Genomic DNA, 22,215 nt, shown 5'->3' with positions numbered 1-22,215 from the left:
AAACGATCTCATAAATTTGACAAGTCTACGCACTTATTCGGATACAATTTGAAATAATAGCGAACATCAGAATATATATACGATCAGAATCAAAGGGACATTTTTAAGGATGTTAATGGGGGGTACTTCAGATTTTGTAGCTTTTATTGGATCCTACATATCGATCGACTTAATGAGATCTTTACAGATCTGAGATTCTTATTGTGTGTATATATATATATCTTTGTGATCACTTCAGATTTTAAAAACAAATCTGAATATATACAAATTTGACTGGGTATCTGTTTAAAATTGAATCTCAATCCGAATCGAAATCTAATTGAAAGTCATTTCTTGAATTTTGAATCCACTGCAATTTTTTAGTCGTACATTAAATCCAACATTTTCTTCAGCAGTTTAGTGGAAAATCCGATTTAAACCAAAAACATTGATATGCCTACTCCTTCATACTTGTGTACATGCGGGCTATTTATATTGACAACCCTACTCATCTGAACTTGTATGGGGAATATTTCGGCTGGCTATTTATGCGAAAGAAATAGACATTGTTGGCATTTTCCTGATTTCCTTTTTCGCCTTTATAAGACCGAACTTACAACCTGCTTCCATGGATCTTTGGCCTGAAAAGGGATCAAACTTAGGAGCAAAAGAATCGTTGCCATGCATCCAGGGGCACAGGCCAAGAGGCCGAGCATTGACCCTTCGGAGTTCTTATCTGCCGACAGAAGCCCCAGATAAAGGTGGTGCATTGTGGCAGCTGGCTTTGCCGTCGTCACATTCAACATTGATCATATATTTGCATCCAGCTGAAGCCCCTCAATCAGAGAGCCCCCTTTCAATTTCTATCATCCGGTCGTCCCCTAATGATTTAAATCACCAAACGAAATCATCGTTCCCATTCCCACGCATAAATGCTCACATTAATTCCCCTTCTAAAATCATGCACCAAACAACTACCACCAATTAACTTGAGCAGTTTGACTAATGATCTCTCTGCATGAAGAAGCTGGTAAACTTAATTAATCTGGTTCAGCTTGGCTTTCAACACGAAACCTCGTTCGCTTTTTGGTATACTTGTTTCTTTTCTTCTTCCTTTCCCCTTTTCTTTTAAGGGCAAATTAAGCCTAAGCACTCAAGCAAGGAATTTGGCGCTGCAAAAGCCTTCTCATCCTACCAGACCTTATAAGGAAGTATTTCTCGGCTTTGGAATGTGCAAGGGGCCAGGTTAAATCAGTGTAGAATTATATTTATATATTATTAGTAGTTGACAATAGCCTCCATGCTCTTACACCGCCAGTTGCTGAAGGAACTCAGCGATAGATGGTATGAAAATGGAAAGCTTAAAAGTGGACACAATCGAATTAGTCTACAAGGCAAACACAAATTTTCACCCCAACGCAATCAGATACAGCACCTGCTTTGTTTCCTAGCTGTTTTAGGTGGACAATAACAGTACAGTGAGAAATGCAGTAACCCAAACGGAATCTTATGGAGTTCCAAGGAAAGAAAAATCTTACAGAAAGGACAACGAATTTCTCACGGTAAAACTAAATGCAGCATGACCTTACACCAACCAGTGAGCGGTGCCACGGCACTCAACAAACACCAGAAGATTATACTTGATAGTTTGAACAAGAGGTCACCTCATGACCCCAAGGCCATCGATGTTTCAATATATCGGAGCCGGTCGATCTACCATGTCAAGTTTGGCAATGACACAAAGCCATGTTAGTTTAATTCGCAAGCAGCATATTCTCGGAGATGTGAAGGCGGAAATGATGTCCAATAGCTCAGGAAGCCATGGAAAAGAAGAAAAAGTGCCCTTGCTTTGCTGAGATGGCTTTCACTTGCGGTTGCACCTGGTCGGAATTTGGTTGGAGGCTTTTTGTCAAATTTAGTGTACCGGATTTCGTTTTGGCCGAACCTACAGTGCATTTTCACGTACAGAAATTCAATTGCTTTGCGAAAACTGCGTTCATCATCAAGAGAATGGCTGCTCATATCCCGTACTCTTCGATAATATGAATACCCCATGTGCTGATGGTCCACCTCTCATTCATTTTAGTGAGCCAAGGGAAAAAAAAAAACATGCGGAAACAAAAATTAAAAAATGAACAAAAAAGAACAAGAAAATCTAAGCAAGCTAGTAAGTAAGAAGGGAAAATCATCCTGTGACCAATGAGAATGGGGGAGGGGAGAGAGAGATTGTATCGGTATCGGTATTGGCATGGAGCAAACATAGGATTCCGTCTTCTGTCAGTATTCGTACCCCTGTATTGTACCACATTGGATTTTCAATAATTATAAAAAAACAACTAAATAAATAAGAAAAACTTTGAATGCTGTAGCAATTCAATATCATTTCAACTAGCGACCGGCCGTCCAAGATCCCCACGAACCAAACGCCGGCAGCGCCGCTGAAGGAGGCATGTCCGGTACGTAGTCGGACGAGACCTATCTCCACAGCAGACGAACCAGGCGGTCGGTCCTTCAAAGCAACCTCAGCCGTTCATCTTGATTTCCTGAGTCCACCAACCACGTGATGGCTAATTCTGTGGGGACCCTGAATCGGGACTTTTATGAAAAAGTGCGTGGTACAGTCCGGCCTGATGTTCCCTGTGCCTGTTACTGCATTTCAACGGCAACTGGATTCACGGGGAAGAAGGATGCGTCCTCCTCCGATGGTGCAGTGTCAAGATTCATAACTCTTGCTTCCACTTATCAGTAGTCCGTGTCTTGGTAGCAAATGGCAGGAGTTCCTCTTTCTCGTTCCTTTTGTCCTCTATACTCTTACCATCCATTTTTCACCCACTCAACAGCACAGATTTGTCCAATCTATTCGTTCAAAATCGACCTTTCAAAAGGGTTCATGAGTTCTATGTTACTCAAACACGATCTGTGTGCTTGATCTTCTGATGGAAGTCAGAAGCGAACTGCTGCACTTCTCTACTAAAGTAAATAGCCACACACTCTGCTGAAAAGATATGATTTACAGATTAATATGTACTTATTGTGATGAACCGATCATGTGGCTCACATGCGTGATGTCTACATTTAACAGTAAATGAATGAGGATGAAGGAAGCCATACTTGAAGAACAAGCAGCGAAGGGCAGATATTTTTGAAAATATTTCAAAAGCAAGAAAGAAAACCCCAAAACAAAAATCTGGAAAAAGTTCAGTTTCCTGGTAACATGGAGTGAAACTTAGACGAAGTTTGAGTACTCTAAATCTCAGACCTGAGGATCTGATCTAATTTGGAAGTCGCCTTAAATGTTTGATCTTAGCAGGCAGCAAATTTGGGAAGCGAGCATTTAAGATCCCCCATTATGATCCAAATCTGTGGATCTCAGGTCAGATGAGGAAATGTCAAGCGTGGCTACCCTCTGCGTGCATGGAATACCATCAACAAATTTGGCGCGTGTTTTGGGCAACATACTTGAGATGATTACTATACACACGGCGGCTAATTCCAAAAACGCCAGAACTAAGAGCATCTCTTGCCTGACGGTCACGGATATTATTTTGGCTATGTTGGTGATGATCCAAGGCCAAGGGTGATGCCCATTCCCAGGCAATTGAATCACGTTCTTCTGTTTAGTCATGCTTCAAATAATTTTTCTTCCAGAAATGATGCTTCCTGTATCCCTTCTACCTCGCACCATCTGCCACCCGACAGTAACATGATCGCATCTCATCTCTCTCTCTCTCTCTCGGGAGCAATAGATATGTACCACTATTTCCCTTCATGCGTTACGACTTTGATTAATCACGAGAACTGAGTTCTCGGATATGATTCACATCTTTATGGCTGCACAGAAAACTATGGCCGAAAATATACCAAAACTTGCAATGAAAATCTTCTTCATATTAGATCAGAGAGAACCTAGTGAGTGATCTTTAGTAAACTAGAAACCAGCACACTAAACATGGCTGGTATCAAATTCAGTGCATACAACACACCAGCCATGAGATCTCAGCGGACAGAACAGTAGTAACTTTGGCTTTAGCTACTTGAAGACAGGAATAATAATTATTCGGGGCAACAGTGCTCAAACTAGCTGACAAACACTGCAGCAAACTGTATTTCCAATTCCGTCCTCCTTACTCGACGCAGTTTGTTTTTTGTGCATCACATGTCGATTTTTTTTTATTTTTTATCCCCTCTGGTGCACTGCAGTGGTAAGCTTTCCGGTTACTGAAGCTACTCGACATTAAACATCAAATTAAAAGTTTACAAACTATTATTGAGGACCTAAACAATAGCTCCGTACCACCGAATATGTATCTTCTACTCAACCCATGTAGATGACATACGCATTGTCTAATCTGTGAACAGTGATTTTCCAAGAAAGCGATGTGTGCTAATTTTCGGACCAAGTACGCTCTCTCTGTCTCTCTCTCGGGGCTAAGGAGGAACGGCTCTTCATTATGCCCCATTGCGGGTACCTTTTTGTCGTTTTTCATTAGTTTTTAAGATTTCTCTTTCAAAAGTCTTTTTCTTATTAGCATTTTTTTGAAAGCATCTTTTGCTTTTTACCCTTTTCAAGTTATTCATCGTTCAAAAGAGAGGTATTTATATATATATATATATATATATATATAAAACGTATATGTATGTATATTTGTGCCTAGGATGAATTTAAGTAAAATTTTGAAAAAAAAGCACTGTTGGAATAGACAGAGGCTGAGGGTAGGGGTTGCTTAGGCCGTGCCCGGCCCAATTGAAAAAAAATATTACATTACAAAAACTGAAAAATTTTGATTGCATAACATATTTTTTATATTTGAATTTAGTTTGACAAGCCTAAAAAATAGATCAGTAGCTCATTTTAATCCCATGGCAGATGTAACCTGCCCCGTTATGCCCAACATGGGCTACAATCCCCAGCGGCAGCTCGTTTTGGAGCCAGGAGGCTGTGGTTTTACCGTCATCACCCATGTGAAATTTGATCCGCGGTGGGCATTTTGCTCGACCTACCATCTTCGCTTCCGTATGACGTGAAAACCGGTACCTTTGTCTCTGCGTGTGCAGGTCAAGGAACAAAATGTTGAAAACCTTTTAAAGGCGCCACAACTGGTCAGTTTTCCATTTGGGAGCCCTACCAGTTAATATACAGGTGGCGGTAGTAGCAATTAAATATTCTTCAAACTTTGAAACAATCTTGTCTGCTGGTGAAGATAACGTAATGAGGAGATTACAAACAAAACGAAGCTGAAGAAAGGATGCAGGTTAGAAAGACAAGCCAATAAAAATTTTACGTTTCACAACAAGACGTACAAGAAGCGTAATAGTGATAAGTCTCACAAACACCGTAGAGTTTCCCATTATTTTCCACTAATTAGAACGATTTCACACGATAGTGGTAGAAAGGTATCCTGAATCAGTGGACGGCCTGGTGAAGCTCCAGAGGTCCATATCGTTGCCCGAGTCGTTTGAGGTGGTGTTGAACAGTCTGGTGTTCTGCTGAAGCAGAGGTGGGAAATGGAGGTCGAGCTCGGGTGTTTGGCATACGAAACTGGGTTGGCCGTTGAAGCAGGCCAATTGCTTGGAGGTCTCTTCCTGACCATTAAGATGTGATGCCACAAGCCGGTCAAGGGTAGCCCAGTCAGTGAAGCCTTGATCTTGGCTTCCTGAGTTTGCTGCCAGCAGGTCGGTGCAGTCCTGATCATTCGCGGCAGTGGGGGTGGGGGCGGTGGCGATAGTGGTGGTTGACGAAGCAGTTTCCATATCGGAAAAGTACGCGAGACGCCGTTCGAATAGCCGGCGATCATCGGGGAACGGTGCCCGGATCTGTATCTGAGGCAACTGCACCAGTTTGTTGTCCGAGTTCTGTTTACATGTGCGGCTCATGTACTGCAGAATCTGGTCGAGTGCACCGTCAGCGCCAGCGGCAGCTTTGGTCAATGCCGGAATCGGCACCTCGGCCGGAGTTTCTTCTCTCTTGTGGTGGAGATTCTTCTTCTTGAAAACTCTACACACGACCCACCCTTCCTCCTGTGTTCCTTCACTACCAATACCCACCTGTGAGGAGAGAACCAAATTTATAATCGGTTGGTATAAATTATTGCGATGTAAAACAGATGAGAGAGAGAGAGAGTTCGACTCACGTTGGATGGAGTGGAGGAGTCAAGGTGGTCATCGAGCCTGTATTCATGCATGATCCAGTCCGTCTTCTGCCCGTGTGGTGCTCTTCCCCTGTAGAAGACGAGGGTCTTCCTCAACCCTATGCGTTTGGAGCTGCTGTATATGACCTTGTCTCTCCCCGTGGCCTTCCAGAACCCTGCCGCGGTTGCCCTGTTGGTTCGAGTTCCGGTCGGGTATTTCTTGTCCTTGTGACTAAAGAAGTACCAGTCACTTTGTGGCGTCGATCCGATCCTGCACTTCTCTGTACCAGTGGAAACCGAAGAAACATATTAAGTGACGGTGATCTTGGTCAGCATAGCACAATGCCTACATGACCTAATCTGAAAAGGATTTTTTTAGGAAGGAGAAAGAATATGGAGGGGAAGAGAAGGGTACCCTGAATGTCCCAGGGCTCCAACTTGTTGAGATCCACGTCCTTGATGACATCCAGGTCGATTTTCTCGTAGTTTACCTTCTTCCTCAAATAATAATGGAGGAGCTCCTCTTCCGTAGGGTGGAACCTGAAGCCAGGCGGAACGCTCGTGTGGCCACTCACCGGCAGATTCATCTCGTCTCCTTCCCGTCCACCTCGCCCTCTCAACATGGACATGGTGTGTCAAAGGCACAATATGTATATATAGTATAGGGGAAATGTCCCAACTCCCAACCAAAAATCTTCTGCACAACACCACCTTGTCCGTTGAAAGTCACACCAGAGCACCTAAGCACGGAAATATATGCATCCTCGCTGAACTTTTCCTTGAAGCTTCATGAAGAATCAGCAGCAGCGGCAGAGATGCAGACGGATGCTTGCAATGAATTATAATGAGTACTCTGGGAAAAGGTGAACGGACTATATATTGGCAAAGGGCGTCGGATATCAAAGGGAAAGTGAAATATACAGTGGTGTGATTCGCATGTTTGTTGCATATCCCAGAGAGAGAGAGAGAGAGAGAGGTGGACCCTACGCGGGAGTTGGCTGCATGAGCGTGCAGGGGGCAAGCAAACATCCAAAACTAAGACGCCGGACCTTAAAAACCCTAATAAGAAAGAAGCGCCATAAAGGGGGAAGGGAAAGGGAAGGGGAAGAATCTTGCTGCTCACAACTCGTTGTTTTCCATAACCACCACACCAGGGAGGGAGGGAGGGATGGATGGACGGATGGTAGAAGTAGAAGCCTAGGTGTCCCTCTCTTGCCTATCGTCACCCCCACATACCCCATCTCGATCGACCACTCCCATCTGCTTTAATAAAAACCATGTAAATGTGATCTTCATGACCATATTAACAATGATTGTGCCCCCATTCATAACATCAACCATTCCGGCCGTCCATCTGAGAACTTGGTGCCACTAAATACCAACCAAACCAAGCCTGATAAGGGTGAGTGCGGGGAAAGGAACATGCGACCAGAAAAGTGAATACCGAGCTAGGGGAATTGATTGACACGATGTTTAATTATGCAGAGAGGGGAGGGAGAGGTGATATAAATGACTGTTTTGAATTAGTTAGTTAAGCACACTTTCCAGTGATAAAGAAGTGGGGTTTGCATAAAGACGAAAACAGGGGAGAGAAGGCAAGATCAAAAAATTTGACATGGCAACTAACCCGCCCGCCATCTTGAAAGTGCAACCAAGACCCCCACGTCAGTGTGGGTGGTGAGCCCGATACGACTCGGTTGGTGAGTGGGGCTGCCCTGCCCATTCATCCGCTTTTAGCAAAGGCCCAATCCCTGGCTCTGCTGTCCGTGTTTGATATTAACCTTACTCTCTAGTTGCAGCACGCTGCTTTAAGCGTCCTGGATCGGCCAAGTACTCGCTGCATTGAGCTAGAGGCCGTCCATTTCCAAAAGATGGACGACCATAGGCACTCCCACGTCATTACCTTCTTCGACTCCTCACAGGCCACCACGTGAGTTAGAGTTAACAAAATGCGGCAAGTCAATTTCCTAGTCTTTTACATTTTAAGAGGGACGTTGGTTTTTGTTTTTTTTTTTTAAGAACATTTGTACTCTTACCGTGTTTGAGCACTGCAGTAATACTTTAATCTATCACTCACTCTCACCAGTAGCATAGTTGGTTCGACCTGCAGCGCATACACAACATATCTTTGGTTTGATTTCCATGGGCATTATCCAATTGATGGACAAAAGTTATAGTTACGCCCTCCTCTCTCCCCTTTGACCTCTCTCTCTCTCCCTCTCCTAGGCTTGATGAGGCAAATACCAAAGTTTAATATGTCAGCTATGATGACAATTATTTGGGTTATTGATTTTAAGAAAATAATATGGTGGATATTAAGTTGAAAGAAATGAAAACCCAATGCATCTCAAATTTTTTTTTTTTTTAAAAAAGTGATCTCCATCAAAGAAACTCATTCATTTCCTCTATAGAAGGCTGTTTCAGTCACTTGAAAATATTGTTGGATTTTCATCTTTTTAACAAATCTTTACCATTGGATCTCCTTAAAATCAATGATATAGAGAATTCTCACCAAATGTAGCGCATGAGGGCATCTCATATCTACTGTTTTCGGAGATATATATATATATATATATATATATATTATAAGAAGAATTCTATCTATAAAATCAATCAATTTCTTTCCTAGAAAAAGCGAAGAAAGAGGTTGGAGTTCTATCTATATATGCCTAATGCTGTTATTAGGAGGAAGTCCTTCTCTTTGGGTGCCAACCTTATGGGCTCCTTAATTTTTTAAGATAATTCATTTTAACATTTAAAAAAAAATTAAAAACAGCCCTATAGGCCCTTTTTTTATTAAGAAATGCAGAAAAACCGCAACACCCAAATTTTTTGATAAGATAAATGCCCACCTCCCTCTCTCCTCCCAAGATACGAATCAGTTTTTTTATGACGACATGGACAATTTGGTGGCATTATCCAATCATTAGATTACCGAGAATTAGGATTAAGAAAAAAAAAGAGAAAAACAATCCGCAGGTCGAATTTTATGGGCTCGAAAAAGCAACCAAATCGATTTTTTAGGCTAATCAACTAAAAAAAAGAGTTAAATTTCAGTTTTTTATCGTTTTTTCTTCAAACATGTACATCTGGACAGTCTAACGATTGTGCGAATATAGGGGGAATTAGATTTGGTTATGTAGCCATCTTGCCCGATTGTAAAGCTATGTCATTAATTCTACTGTATGGACGTACTCAAAATACCTAAAATTTGTAAAACTCTAACTGAAGAACCAACGCTTGGAAAGCAATCAATATCTTATGCATACAAAAGTTTGTCTATCTAGTACGATAAGAAGTTTTTTTCACAGACACTTGCTCTTTCTTTATATACATAGCATGTCTTGTACGTCTAGTTTTTACGTGTATTGATCCAAGAAGACAAGTATATTTATCTCACCCTAATTCTTTTTCGCCATACTACTCAACACACATGGGTACGGGTGAATAAAAAGTTTTGAGAGTTGAAGCTCTTACCTAGGGACAAAATTTTCTGCACCTCACCATCAGGTCTTTTGTCATTTGTCTAGCAGACGGGCGGTCTCGAACGTGTATTTGTTTTGAATCAATCACCCCTGCTATGAGCTTACAGTGACTTCAACGTTTTCAGTAAATTACTTAACCAACTGAAAAAGAACATCTGGTCCATATCTTTCATGTCTCCAAATACAAATTAATTTCTCACTGTTCCAAAATAGAAAGAGAAGGACGTATCAGATCGCATCCCTCGCATGCATGTTGCTATTCTCCCCACACAACTGAATGCGAACCCCTCACTTGTATGCCAAAGGAGTCATACAACTTCCGACTGAAGCCAAATGAGTGATGCAACTTCAATCCGCTGACAGAAATTGGCTTATGTCAAGAATGCAATCACGTATCATAAGTTTCAGAGCTCATGGACCATCCTATTATTAAATTTCTTTTTGGTATTCACATATATTCAGTCCGTGGGGTCATATCTACATCTTCCCTCACAAATACCGATTCATTTAAATGTGCAATTGCACCACCCTAGTTCTATCCGGTGGTTGGCATGCAGTTTGAACAAGTACACTACTTTATCAACAATGAAGCATGTGTTTCTCTGATTAGCATGATATATATTACTCCGTAATGGCTAACGTACGCCAATCCACTTTAATTTTATTTGTCTGTTGTTGCTAAAGAATGCTATGAACCCTAGCCAAGTAAGGCATGGCCAGCACAATGTCAGACGTGACCTGAGTGACATCTGTGAAATGATAAGCGATTTACAGCTCCCTTGACCAAAAAACAACGCCGTGGAAAAATTTTAGAAGCGGGAACAACTAAACCAGCTAACCCAACTACCAAAAATTTTAACCTTCTTTCCTTCTAAATTTTTCTTCTTTCTTGGCTTCTTTTCATTTGTCAGAATCAATAATCTAGTATCATCCGGCTTGACACCATCATACACTGCGTATGCGGCCCTCGGTGCTGTCAACGAAATGAAACATATATATATATATATATACTGGACCTCAATTATTGTTGTTGGACGCCGCATCAGTTCATGTGTCATGTTAATTTAACTATGCCTTGAATCAAATAGGTTATTTTAAGGCTATGATAGGTTTTTCGCTTAGCTTTCTTTTGTTTTGCTGCAGGTATTCTTTTATTTCTTGCAATGAAAAGAAAAAGTAGGGAGACTCTCGCCCTGCAGAATCGCACAAGAAGGCTATGGTAAATTTATTTGAAGGAACACGTGAGTCTTTGTGGAAAGAGTCCAAAACTGAGAAATTTTGGTGAAAAAAAAAAAAGTGCAAGGAAGGCAACTCTAGTTAGTGATCATTGTGCTGCGCGGTTGTGCCTGAGGAGACATTGCCTCGGGCACTGGAATCTTCTGAAGCCTTTTTAAGGTTTTATCTAAAGTGAGATACGAAGTGGATGAGTGAAGGTTTTGGCCTTCATAAATCTTCATCTTTGAAGTTGATCCTTGGTAACGGGGGGGCGACATTAACTCTCTTGATGGTATCTTTTTTCGTTATTGTCACAACAAGGTTTACAATATTCAGGGACGAGGCATGACCATCACGCCATTGAAGAGGGACTTTCCATGGCGCGGCCCGTAAAGTGTCCCTCGATAGACTGTTTGTAGCGTTCGGATACGGGACACCGCTTTAAGTTAATGCTTTGGCGCATTCACAACGCCAGTGAACAACCAAATTTTTAGAGCTCAACTTAAACGCCAGAAGAAAAGGGATTAGGAAATACTGTGGATGCCGTTGAATGCCAGTGAACAATCAAAATTTTAGAGATCAACTTAAAGGACAGAAGAAAAGGAATTAGCAAATACTGTGGATGCTGTTGTAGAAAAGGGATTAAGATGACGCTTGTCTCTTCCCCGTTTATTGGATTAATGTTTCTGCTAAATAACCTGATTCTTCTTGTACATGCAGCTTTTGTGGAGTTTCGACATCCTCTCTTGCTCAGGGAGTTTGGACTTTGTCTCCGCTTCTCTCTTTCAATCTTCCGCCATTTCTTCGTCTCTTATCTTTTTGTTCCTAGGAGGAACGTCGGAGAGGAGCAAGTCAGTGATTGCTTATTCCTTCAACGTGATCTCTTCTGATCAAAATCATGTGTGCATCACCCGAGGTGTTAAGAGTTCCGTCCCTCTCTCTCTCTCTCTCGATCGTCTGCTCTCACAACTTCTGTTCGTATCCACCTCGATTAGAAGAGGATTGCCAGAGACGAGGACACTACAACCAACAAATATCATCTGCCATAGTCACCGCTTAGGGATATGGCTATGGTGGAACATGTTTAGTTTCACAATCTGTTTACCCTTTGTTCTCTCGCTTTTTTCTAACAATTTGTATGCAACTTTCCTCATTAGAAGAAATAGTGAAAAACAGAGGCCCTAACTTTTGCTCCTTTTTTTTTTTTTCTCTATAGTGGCTATATGTCACCAGATTATGCAATGCAAGGTTGGTTTTCCACTAGATCTGATGTTTTCGGCTTCAAATCTTATTGTTAGAGATTGTGTCTGGTTAAAGGAATGCTTTAAACGTGCACTTTGTGGACTAGTTTAGGGTGAACTCTTCCTTGTGCTTCTTTTGCCAACATATTGAAGGTTATATATATATATATACATATATATATATTGGATAAGTATATGTTCTATATTCTCAACCTTACTTCATGTTTAGTCTCCTAATTAGAAGATTTAAGACTTGTGGTTTTGTTACATATTTTTATTAGTAACTTAAAACAAAATTCATTTATGTAAGATCTGGTTGTGGCTCTTCCTTGTACTCTGCATTTGTTATTCCATAAAACAACTTGAACAGCATTTCCATCGAACACCTTCAATCTGCATCTTCCTTCAAAGTTCGAACAACTTCACTTTACCTTTGGGAGCGATAAAAGGAACTACTTAATAAGTTGGCAAGACCTGTTTCCGGTCACTTCATGTCCTGGAAGGCTGGAACTGGCGAAGAGTAGTAGGACTTGCCTTTAGATTTCATAGGCTTCAATGCTTGTTTGATGGTGAACCAAAATTCAGGTAGAGGACAACAGCTGGACCATCATATCGATGAAATGGTCCATTAAAATTCACCTAAATGTTAGCAGTAATAAGATTGCATGGATAATAACCCATATCATCATAGTCAACATAAAGCTCACTCCAGTTGTAACCATCTAGTAAGGAGGCAGCCATCAATGGACACACATATCATCATCTTCCTTCTCTGCTCAGCATCATTTCTCAGGGGCTTAACATACTCCCCAAGTTCCACTTTGGCGTGTGGATCACGAGGCAACCAATCATATGTTCGCCATACTCTTGCTTGAATTGAGGTTTGAAGGAGCAACTGCCAGTCATCCATCCTGATGTCTATTTCAACAATGACACTGTCAAGGCCACATGGCCGGGGTTTGCCAAGAAACATTCCATCGTTTGTTCTATGGTCCAAATGGCTGGTGTTGCAAGGGCCCGGCCTGGTTCTATCAGCATTAGAGTGGAAAATGCACCATGTAACACCTCTTTTCTTCATTGATCATATCATTAGGAGGGCGGGGCTGATGACTTATCAGCATTGGGAGTTCTTTAGAAGATGTGAAAGATATACTCCTTTCTTTGACGATAGGCGTGCACATTGATAATATGTCCGTAAAAGGGGAAGTGAAGTCCTTGGCATACATAGGACTTGGGATTCTTGTATCATTGGCCTTTTTCGATCCAACAAACTGTAATCTTTCTTCACACTAATTTCAGATTGATTCTTCCGGTTTCAATTGCCCAAGCTTGTTGATTCTTTCATTCCTTTCGGTGCTCTTGGTGTGTTGGTGAATAGTAGAAACTGGCCTACAAGCATGCACCAGTTAAATATGAGGTTCATTCACTCATTTGCCTTCTATGTTCTGTTAGCATTCTTCTACAAATTTGATGTGGAAATGGGAAATTTTTTTTGTAGCTCTTTGGGTGATTCTGCTCGGGCTTATCTTTTCTCTCATAATTCAACCTATTGCTGCAAATTTAGGAGTGACCACGGGTAAGAAAACTCTTATTCTTTCTAAGAACTGATTGTGGATTGATCATTGGCAACCCATTTTTATAAACTTCATGGGGCCGCAATAAAATTTTCTAATGCCGGTTGCTTTCTGCTTCTGCTTTTTGGTGAAATAAATAATTACCGAAAGCACGTGGATGAGCATTGCAGGGACAAGTGCCCAAGATTTGTGAATTATTGCTTATGGATACTTGCTAAAGTTGCTGTAATTGCAGCTGATATTCCAGAAGGTAAAAATAGAATGTTGCCACGCAATTTTGTTTTCTTTGCAGTTGAAAAACATTTTTTTGGTGTTTGGTCTGTTCACACTTTTTCACGTTATTGTTGGTAGTCATAGGGACAACCCTTGGACTCAGCATACTATTTCACCTACCAGTATGGGCAGGAGGTTTTCACTTCCTCTTTCTTGGCTTGCACAAATGTGGTGTAAAATTTTCAAATCTGGTTTTGTAATATATATATATATATATATATATATATATATATATATATATATATATATATATATATAATCCTAAAGTTAACTTTATTAATAAACACTCCACATTGCATGTAAGTGTACGGGGTCACAGTGCATATTTTTTGTCTTTCATGCCATGAATGACTTCATCCACGTTGTTCGCTCTATGGTTCCACTATTTAACTGAATTTTCTAAAAAAATAATACATTTTCTTTCGAAAAAAACAAAAAAAAAATTACTGGAACTTAATTGATTGGCAAAGCTGGATATGGTTTTAGTAGGGCGTGACTTTGATATTTCCTATGGAGCAGGCAAGTATGTTGTTGATCCCAAGGCTTTTTGGTAATGCACTTTGGCTGCCAATGGCAAAGTTTCTGCAGCCATAGGGTCTGGTCTTGCCATTGCTCTCTGAGATTGTCATCATTCTTGCTCATTCAGAGATGTTTTTCCCTTTCTATTTAGATGGAAGTGTGAAGAGAAGGAAGTATGTACAACCAGTATGTCATGGATGGGCTCCAGCTGTTCTCACACTGTAGTTCTCAATTCAAGGCGCATGATCATCGATAGAATTCGTCAAAGAGTTCACGCAAACCGTGCCGCATACCAAGATCCATCTTAACCACTGATGAAGCACCAAACCTTGTTTCTGCCATTATTGTGTCTTTTAGACTGTTGAAGAAAGCATTAATGTCTTCTTCCTGCTATAATCCAAGTGTAACTATATGATTTTTTGTATGTACATGTGATTTTATATATATTACGCATTTGGATGTATCTAAATTTTATTTTGACGACAAGGATCTATATATTACCAGAAAATATTATCATTTTTCTGTAAGGATCTATAGTGACATTTTCAACTTTTCGTTGAGGCCTTTACTAGAGCTTGTAAAATGCCATCAAATATCAATAATGATCTAGAGTTAGAATGTGCCACTGAATAGAGCATGTGTCACTGAATGGCCTTTAGTGGCACTTAAAACTTGCCATAAAATGTCTACCGACATGTAAAGGAAGTGTCACTAATTTTTTTTTTTTGTATTTGCCAGAGAAAGTACTTCAGTGACACTCTTATAATGCCATAGAAAAAAATTTTAATGCAATAGAAAACTTTTCAGTGGCATTTATTTCATACCATAGTAGATTGACAATAGTGTTTAGAGAATGCCACTTAAAGCCCTTCAACGTTTCTTAGACGACCTGTAACAACGCCAAGTGTGGCATAGTGACACCATCAGTAAAAAATTTCCGACGCCAGAGAAGGTGTCTATTTATGGTGTCCCAGCAACTTATCGCTAAAGGGATTTATTGTCATGTATTTCTCTAGCGCTTTTAGTGGCGTCGTATGCAAGCCATTGAAAACCTTTAGTAGCACATTAGAAACACCACTAAAAGTTATATATCTGGTTGTGTGTGTCATTCAACATTCTCTTTAGGGCCAACTTGACAAATAGAATGGTTTGTAATTGTTTCAGGAATTTACCTTAAAAGCTGGAGCACATTCATAGAACACTTTTTAAGGTAATGCATGTTGTTGTCTTGATCTTTAGGCAATATTTATGGAACAAGTGCATACTATTTTTGTTTGTAAAACAAATCGTTAGTGAGTGTTTGACAACACTAGCAAGCTAATACTGTTCCACAAATTTGCCTCAAAAGATTAAGCTAAATTCATGTAATACTGTGGAACGACTTTCCATAAATTTGCACCCTTCTTTAGGACAGACTTAACAGCTTGTTCGTATTACCAATTGGCGGATTAGGGTTTCACTCAGTTTGAATCCTTCTGTTTTCTGTTGATAATGAGATCAGTGAATTTCGCGTATTAATGAATTTAGTCATGTTAGTGACTTTCCTTGGTGGACAAAGTCGATCTACACGTGGAATGTGTTGACATCGGGCCCACGTTGCTTGTCTTGTAAGTTAAATGATTGTTCGCCTTATGCTTTTAGCTTGAACTAGTGTCCACTAGTTCTCGTGTTTCTTTTAACTTTATTTTTTCCACCAGAGTTCCACCTCACAGTTGGACGCTACATACATTGTCAATTCCACATACATTTACACCCTAAGTACATTTCATATATTACATTGTTAATAAACTGGATCCTGCAGCAGGGCAGGGCAGGGTACTGTACTGTTACGAACATGTTTAAAAGGAAAGTGTGTTCACAACTCAAGAATAATGTTTTTCTATTGCCACCTACACACATTGACACGGCTCACTCAAAAGCTGGTCTTCAATCGACTTGACTGCACACCCAATGCCTACGAACCAAAGATGATCACTAGCATGGCACACTTAAATTAATAAACAAAGTCCTTAAGTTTCTAAAAAACTTTGATATGAAATTGCCTTCCGACAAGGAGCTTTTAGATGTAAGTCCAAGTGTTGAACTTAACTCCGACATGCATTGTGACGACCCAACCAGAACTTGCACAAGTGTCTTGCCACCTACCTCGTTAGCACCCAGAAACAAAATTGGAACCAAAATTTCAATTTTAGTTTTTTGTTTGTGTTTGATAATCTGGAATTTTGATTTCAGAGTTAAAATTTACGTGTTTCATAGAACATGAATTAAAACAAACGGGAGATATACCTTAAAGGGGGACGAAAAGATTCTAAAAATTCTAGAATCATAATTCTATCCCTTGGATGAAATTATAATTCCAGAATTTTGGTTGAAAAATGAGCCTATAATTATGGAATTAAAAGAATTGTTTGACAATGCAATTCCCATTTCATCATAAACGAGAATTTTAATTCTTGAAGTCCATAAATTCCTATTTGAACAAAACACCTCCTTGCCGATTGTTTAAGAACAGTAACAATATGTTACTCTTACATGTATTTGCCCCTAAAAGTAGAGCAGATACTTGAAACACTTTTTAAAATGTTTAATTAATCTAAACCAATTTTTGAGTTTGATGCATGAGATAATAATATAATAATATAATGTTACTTTTCCCAAACAGTCACTTAGGATCCTCAAGTTAGGACTTTTGAAACTAGAATGGGTCATTATCATTATTGCATTTCATATTGACCTGTGTTTCCATCCTAGGAATTGTTAAGGCCCCAGCTAACAACTTCTTAATTTGTCTCCCTTTTATTTTCGTTGTGCTTGTGAGAACACAAGAGCTGATAGAAGAAAAAAGGATTGGATTTCATATAGCTCTTACACGGGCTCCGACACTATATATATGTTGGCTTCCACCTGTTGAAAGCAGTGGCCAAGCGACGTATATATAAGCCAGGTGGTGAACACGTGTTCCCCTCATTGTTCCAAATTTTTGAACATATGGGCGTCCAATTCTTCAACTATTAATTCACATGTTTGAACCTATTTGAAAGGAAAGAGGAAGACCAGGGCTCGCACGGCTTGGAAGCACACGGTCTTGGGTAGTGTTCGTCTCCGGATCCAGTTTCCATACTCAACTTCTTCTACAAAGATTTTACTCATCGTGTTCGCTCTTCATTGCGTACATCTGTCTCGCCACTTAATTATTCAGAAAGCATCCCAATTGTAGCAATCGCTATGAAAATGCATGCTTAACTTCTTCTATTTTCACTGAAACGCGTTGTACGTGCATTGAAACAGTTCCAACAATATAGTTTTGGGGGAGGGGATGTTCGGTTACCTGATCGAGGCAGTTCGAGTACTTTAGAATAGGAACCCGTGATTTAAGTACTCGTTGGAGCAATTTTCTGCCATCTACTTTCTTTGTTTATAGAATTATTTTGGTGCTGTTGGCTTGTCAGATGCATCGCTTTTTTGACACTGTTAGCTGCAAACAAACAGTTGCTTACGGCCGCTAAATTTTGGATGCACTCTGGGGAATGAAACGAAGCGCGCATCTCCCACCAGTCCTAACCCCACAAAATGCGCGTCCTTGGTAGTGAACAAAAGATGCTGATGGATCTTGACCGGATTTTTGCAGAACCAAACTCCAATTCAAAGGTTTAGTGACAACCCAAGCTGGCTGCCTATTGGGTATGGTGACCAGGTGGACTCCTCCTATGGGGTTTCTAACTGCCAAGAACTCCCTTCTTGCCCGCAACAGACAACCCACCAAACTGTTTCTCTCTTTCTCTAGAGGCTGGTTTGATTTATCACCATGGTGATAGATAGATGGTTGAGAGAAAACCCAAGAAAAAAAAAATGGTGATATTTTCATTTTTATAGTAGTAGTAAACACTTTTTTCTTTTTTTTTTTTTCTCTCTCGACCACCCATATGATAAATGAACTACCCTTATAAGTGAACTGAGCGATTTGAGAAGATCACCATTGAAGTTTACCATACATATATCTAGGATGACTGAAGTACCTAATTTCTACTTTCGTAGATATACGAAATCCCCAAATTCAAACTGGTTCGCTCTCACGGATACCACAATGTCATAACGAAAAGATCTCACCCGCACACGACATCTCTGCGTCAGTCTTTGGACTCTCATTGTCGCATTAGGACTTGAGCAATTGCCGGTGGGTACAGTGACGTATTTGGAATAGAGTGTGCAAGAGAATCCAATGGAAGGTGAAAGGTGGAAATTATTACTTCTTTGAAAACCATCTACATACCTAACGATCGTGAAAGAGCCCCTCACCCTTTAATTTGCCGGACACTCTACTTTTATCACAAATTCCAAGAGTCCACATTTTCACCTCATTTTGGTCAAACTGGAGCAAGTAAATCGATTTACTCCTAATCCTTCCGGTCATATATTGACTGAAATCAAAATCTCACGATCAGAGTGGCTGAATTTTTAGTTTGAGCACGGGCCATGGCTATGACTGCTGGAACGGTGCAAACTCAGCGCACGAGAAGGCCTTCATTCATTGCATATTAATTTCAACGTCTCTCTTTCTAACCAATAGTGGACTTGTTCTCGCAGTAAAAAACAGGTTTTTACCTTACCAGAAGGAAAAACAAAACGGGGAAACGAAAGGGTGCACAAGATGGTAAAAAAAGGTACCCTGGCACTGTAAATGCATGCAAATGAATCAATCGGGTGATCCGAAGGATGCTGACACCAATTCATTGCATCAATCTGCAACGTTCCATGTCCCATGTAGGACGAAATGGATGAAGGTTGAAGTGCGGGCAATGTCCCCCAGATCCAGAACACGACTGAGGGCATATATCATAATGAAAAGCATACTACGGTCCTTGGACACGATCTTCATTTTACAATTTAGATCCAAATTTCTAGGAATTGGATTTGGGTAGATTTGAATCCAATTATATGATTAGCCTTACAAGATCTGAGTCACTGCTCAAGACCAATTAAAAAGCTGTTATGACAAAAAAAAAAATTTATTTCACCCCTGCAATTAATGGGCAACTGAACAAGCTTCACATGATCTCAATGCAGGTCCATAGTCTGTCCAAACAACACGCGGCTGGTAATCTCTAAAGATTTTCCATGGACTGTGGAGCATCGGAAATTGTGTTGACTCTTTTTAAGATTTGCTTTTCATATAACTGCATCAAGCTTTTTTGGTTAATTAGACTTTGAAACATATACTCTGTTACCAATATTTTTGCATCATCTGGCTAACATTTTTAAACACATCAAAAGTGCCCTACTGCACATCGAAATTGTAGTTTTGAAAGGGCACAAAGTTCCCCATAAACCAAAAAACCCACTAGTCTAATTAATTCAAATCTTCATACTTTTTTTTTTTTTTGGAACTTTTGCTTTTTGCCCATTACATTGCAAAGTTCCCAGTTTTTTAGGCATCAGGTACGAAAATTTTGGACCTAATACCACTGCACTTTTTTTTTTTTTTTCTATTCTCTTCTGTTGGCCCCTTATCCCGTTCATTGCGTGAAGCCGCAAGCCAAAACAAAAACTGGTTTTGAGAAGAACAGGTTAAAACTCAGAAAATTTTCACCGCATCTACAAACTTTTGGCCCCGTGTCTACCAATTTCGTCCTTTGGAGGAAGCCAGTGGGAGGAGCGATTGAGAGGACGTAGAGGACACGAAGATATGATTGGACCACATGCGTTTGGCGACAGAAGAGAAAACGCCCTAAGATTCCAGCGCCCTCTGAAGGGAGAGTACCGCTGTTCGTACCTTGACCTATTAGAGGGCGATGACGACAGCCCGTAATAATTTAGCGTAAGAAGATTCTCTCTGTACTGGCTTGTTCCATCACTGCCGCATCGCGATCGCTGCTTTCCTTGGCATCGAGCATTTCCGGGTGAGAATGCTTAGCCGCGGTGCAAGAAAATGTCTTTTACGATCGAATCTGATCCACCGGAAGCGTCTAGGCCATTCTCAAATAAGATGCAAATCTCGGGAATAAAACGAACGGTAAATTTTTAAAAAATAAATAAAAAAATCCTAACAATTATATAAAAATAAAATAAATGAGAAATTAAAAAAACATTGAAAAATAGCTACATAAGAAACAAATTTTAGGTATGAAACAATTTGCCAACTTAAAAATTAAAAATAAAGTTTAAATTAAAAATAAAGTTTAAAGTTAATAAAGATGGCGGGAAGTTAATAAGCTACTTTCTCTTTTAAAAAGACGTTTTTGCCATTAAAAGGAGCATTCAAGTTTAAAAAAACCAATTCGTTTACAAATTTTACATGCGTGCCATCCTTTAAAAAGACATTTTTGCCATTAAAAGGAGCGTCGAAGTTAAAAAAAAACCAATTCGTTTACAAATATTACACGCATGCCATCCTTTAAAAAGACGTTTTTGCCATTAAAAAGAGCATCCAAGTTACAAAAAAACCAATTATTTTACAAATATTACACGCGTGCCATTTCTTTTAAAAACATATGTCTTAAAAAACTTGAAAGACGGGTATAAAACGCGTTTTATACGCGTCTTTTATTTTTAAACGTTTTTTTGAAAAAAACGCGTTTTATTTCCGTTTTATACGGTAAAGACGTTTTTAACATATAATACGCGTTTTTTATAAAATAACGGCGTTTTTTTGTGACAATGGTCTAGGCTAAAGCTACCAGAATCATCAATGGCTTCCATCTCTGATTTTCTTATCTCCGGTGGCTCCCAATCCTTTCAAAGGAAACGGAAGAAGAATCTCTGGGCTATGCACGAGAACGTTGCTTACGCTTCCGTCCTTCCTTTAATCCCGAACACTTTTTATCATGTTCGACCGACGTTCAGGTGTTCGTAAATAATACGCGCTTCGGTCCGTTATGATCGAGAACCAGGCGTGTGTTGTTTTCTGCAGTGGAAGGCCACCCACACTAATAGATGAAACCACAGATCTCCACAACGGGGATTCTGAAGGCTTTCAATGTCTTACTCTGAACTTTTTTGTGTACCGGTTTACTGTAGGAAACAGGACTTCACGCCGTTTCCCAAGATCATGCAGAAAGAGATGAGCTAAGAAGGAAACTAATGTATTATGCATCGTAATTTGTCTTCACCCTGTCCTGGTTCTTCTTCTATTAATATCTAATGCTTGGTGTTTCAATCGACTGCAACCCGTCAAGACTTTGCTTGTCAGGAAAGGGAACAAAATGTATATTTAATTCTAATAAAATTTCGAGATAACAGAAGCTGAAACACGCAACAATACGACTTCAGGTGTAAAAGCCATTTTAGTTCCGTGCTTTCGATATATCAGTTCACCTCTTGGCGACCGGAAATTTTGGTTCGGGTTCACCGTTGCCCTGTCGACTCTTTGATATTAATTTTCACACACAACACAAGGCCAACTGCCCAAGAACGCTAGCCGATATGCTGCTGGAAATTTTGGAGGACAAGAAGACTTGTTCACATATGCATGAGAAGGGAGAGCTGTGTCAGCCTGTCAGGCATCAGTGTATCACTGTCACATCCCGTCCGCAATAATCGTCGAACGAAAACGAAGGTGGCTTAACTCACAAGTTGGAAAATTTTGGAACGACATGACCGTGCGTTACGTCCCCACTCGTTCGTGAACTGTTCCGTCAATTAGGCGTGTCAACCCTCGATCGCTCTCTCCAAACGCCCAGGACAGGGTCACTCCGAGACAAAGGAGCAAGCACGTACGCGGTGCTAGGACGGATCTGAACAACCCATTTAATGCACTCGCTGTGGTACTAGCGAGCTACCCACCAAGGTTTACGCCATTTCTCAT

At 40.2% G+C, this 22,215-nt stretch overlaps 1 protein-coding gene across 1 annotated transcript; it reads right to left on the bottom strand.

The window, feature by feature from the left end:
* Positions 1-5,232: 5,232 nt before the first annotated feature.
* LOC116260950 (NAC domain-containing protein 43-like) lies at positions 5,233-7,107 on the bottom strand. The gene is made up of 3 exons (XM_031639497.2): positions 6,523-7,107; positions 6,111-6,388; positions 5,233-6,024 (listed from the first exon to the last, which is right to left on the bottom strand). Exons 1-3 carry the CDS (start codon positions 6,734-6,736, stop codon positions 5,353-5,355), a joined length of 1,164 nt encoding a protein of 387 aa, XP_031495357.1. The 5' UTR covers positions 6,737-7,107; the 3' UTR covers positions 5,233-5,352.
* Between the last annotated feature and the right edge of the window lie 15,108 nt (positions 7,108-22,215).

Source organism: Nymphaea colorata, chromosome 9, assembly GCF_008831285.2.
Source record: "Nymphaea colorata isolate Beijing-Zhang1983 chromosome 9, ASM883128v2, whole genome shotgun sequence".
Taxonomy (NCBI): domain Eukaryota; kingdom Viridiplantae; phylum Streptophyta; class Magnoliopsida; order Nymphaeales; family Nymphaeaceae; genus Nymphaea; species Nymphaea colorata.
Note: the sequence above shows the minus strand (reverse complement) of the source record. Positions and strands in the feature narration are given on the sequence as shown.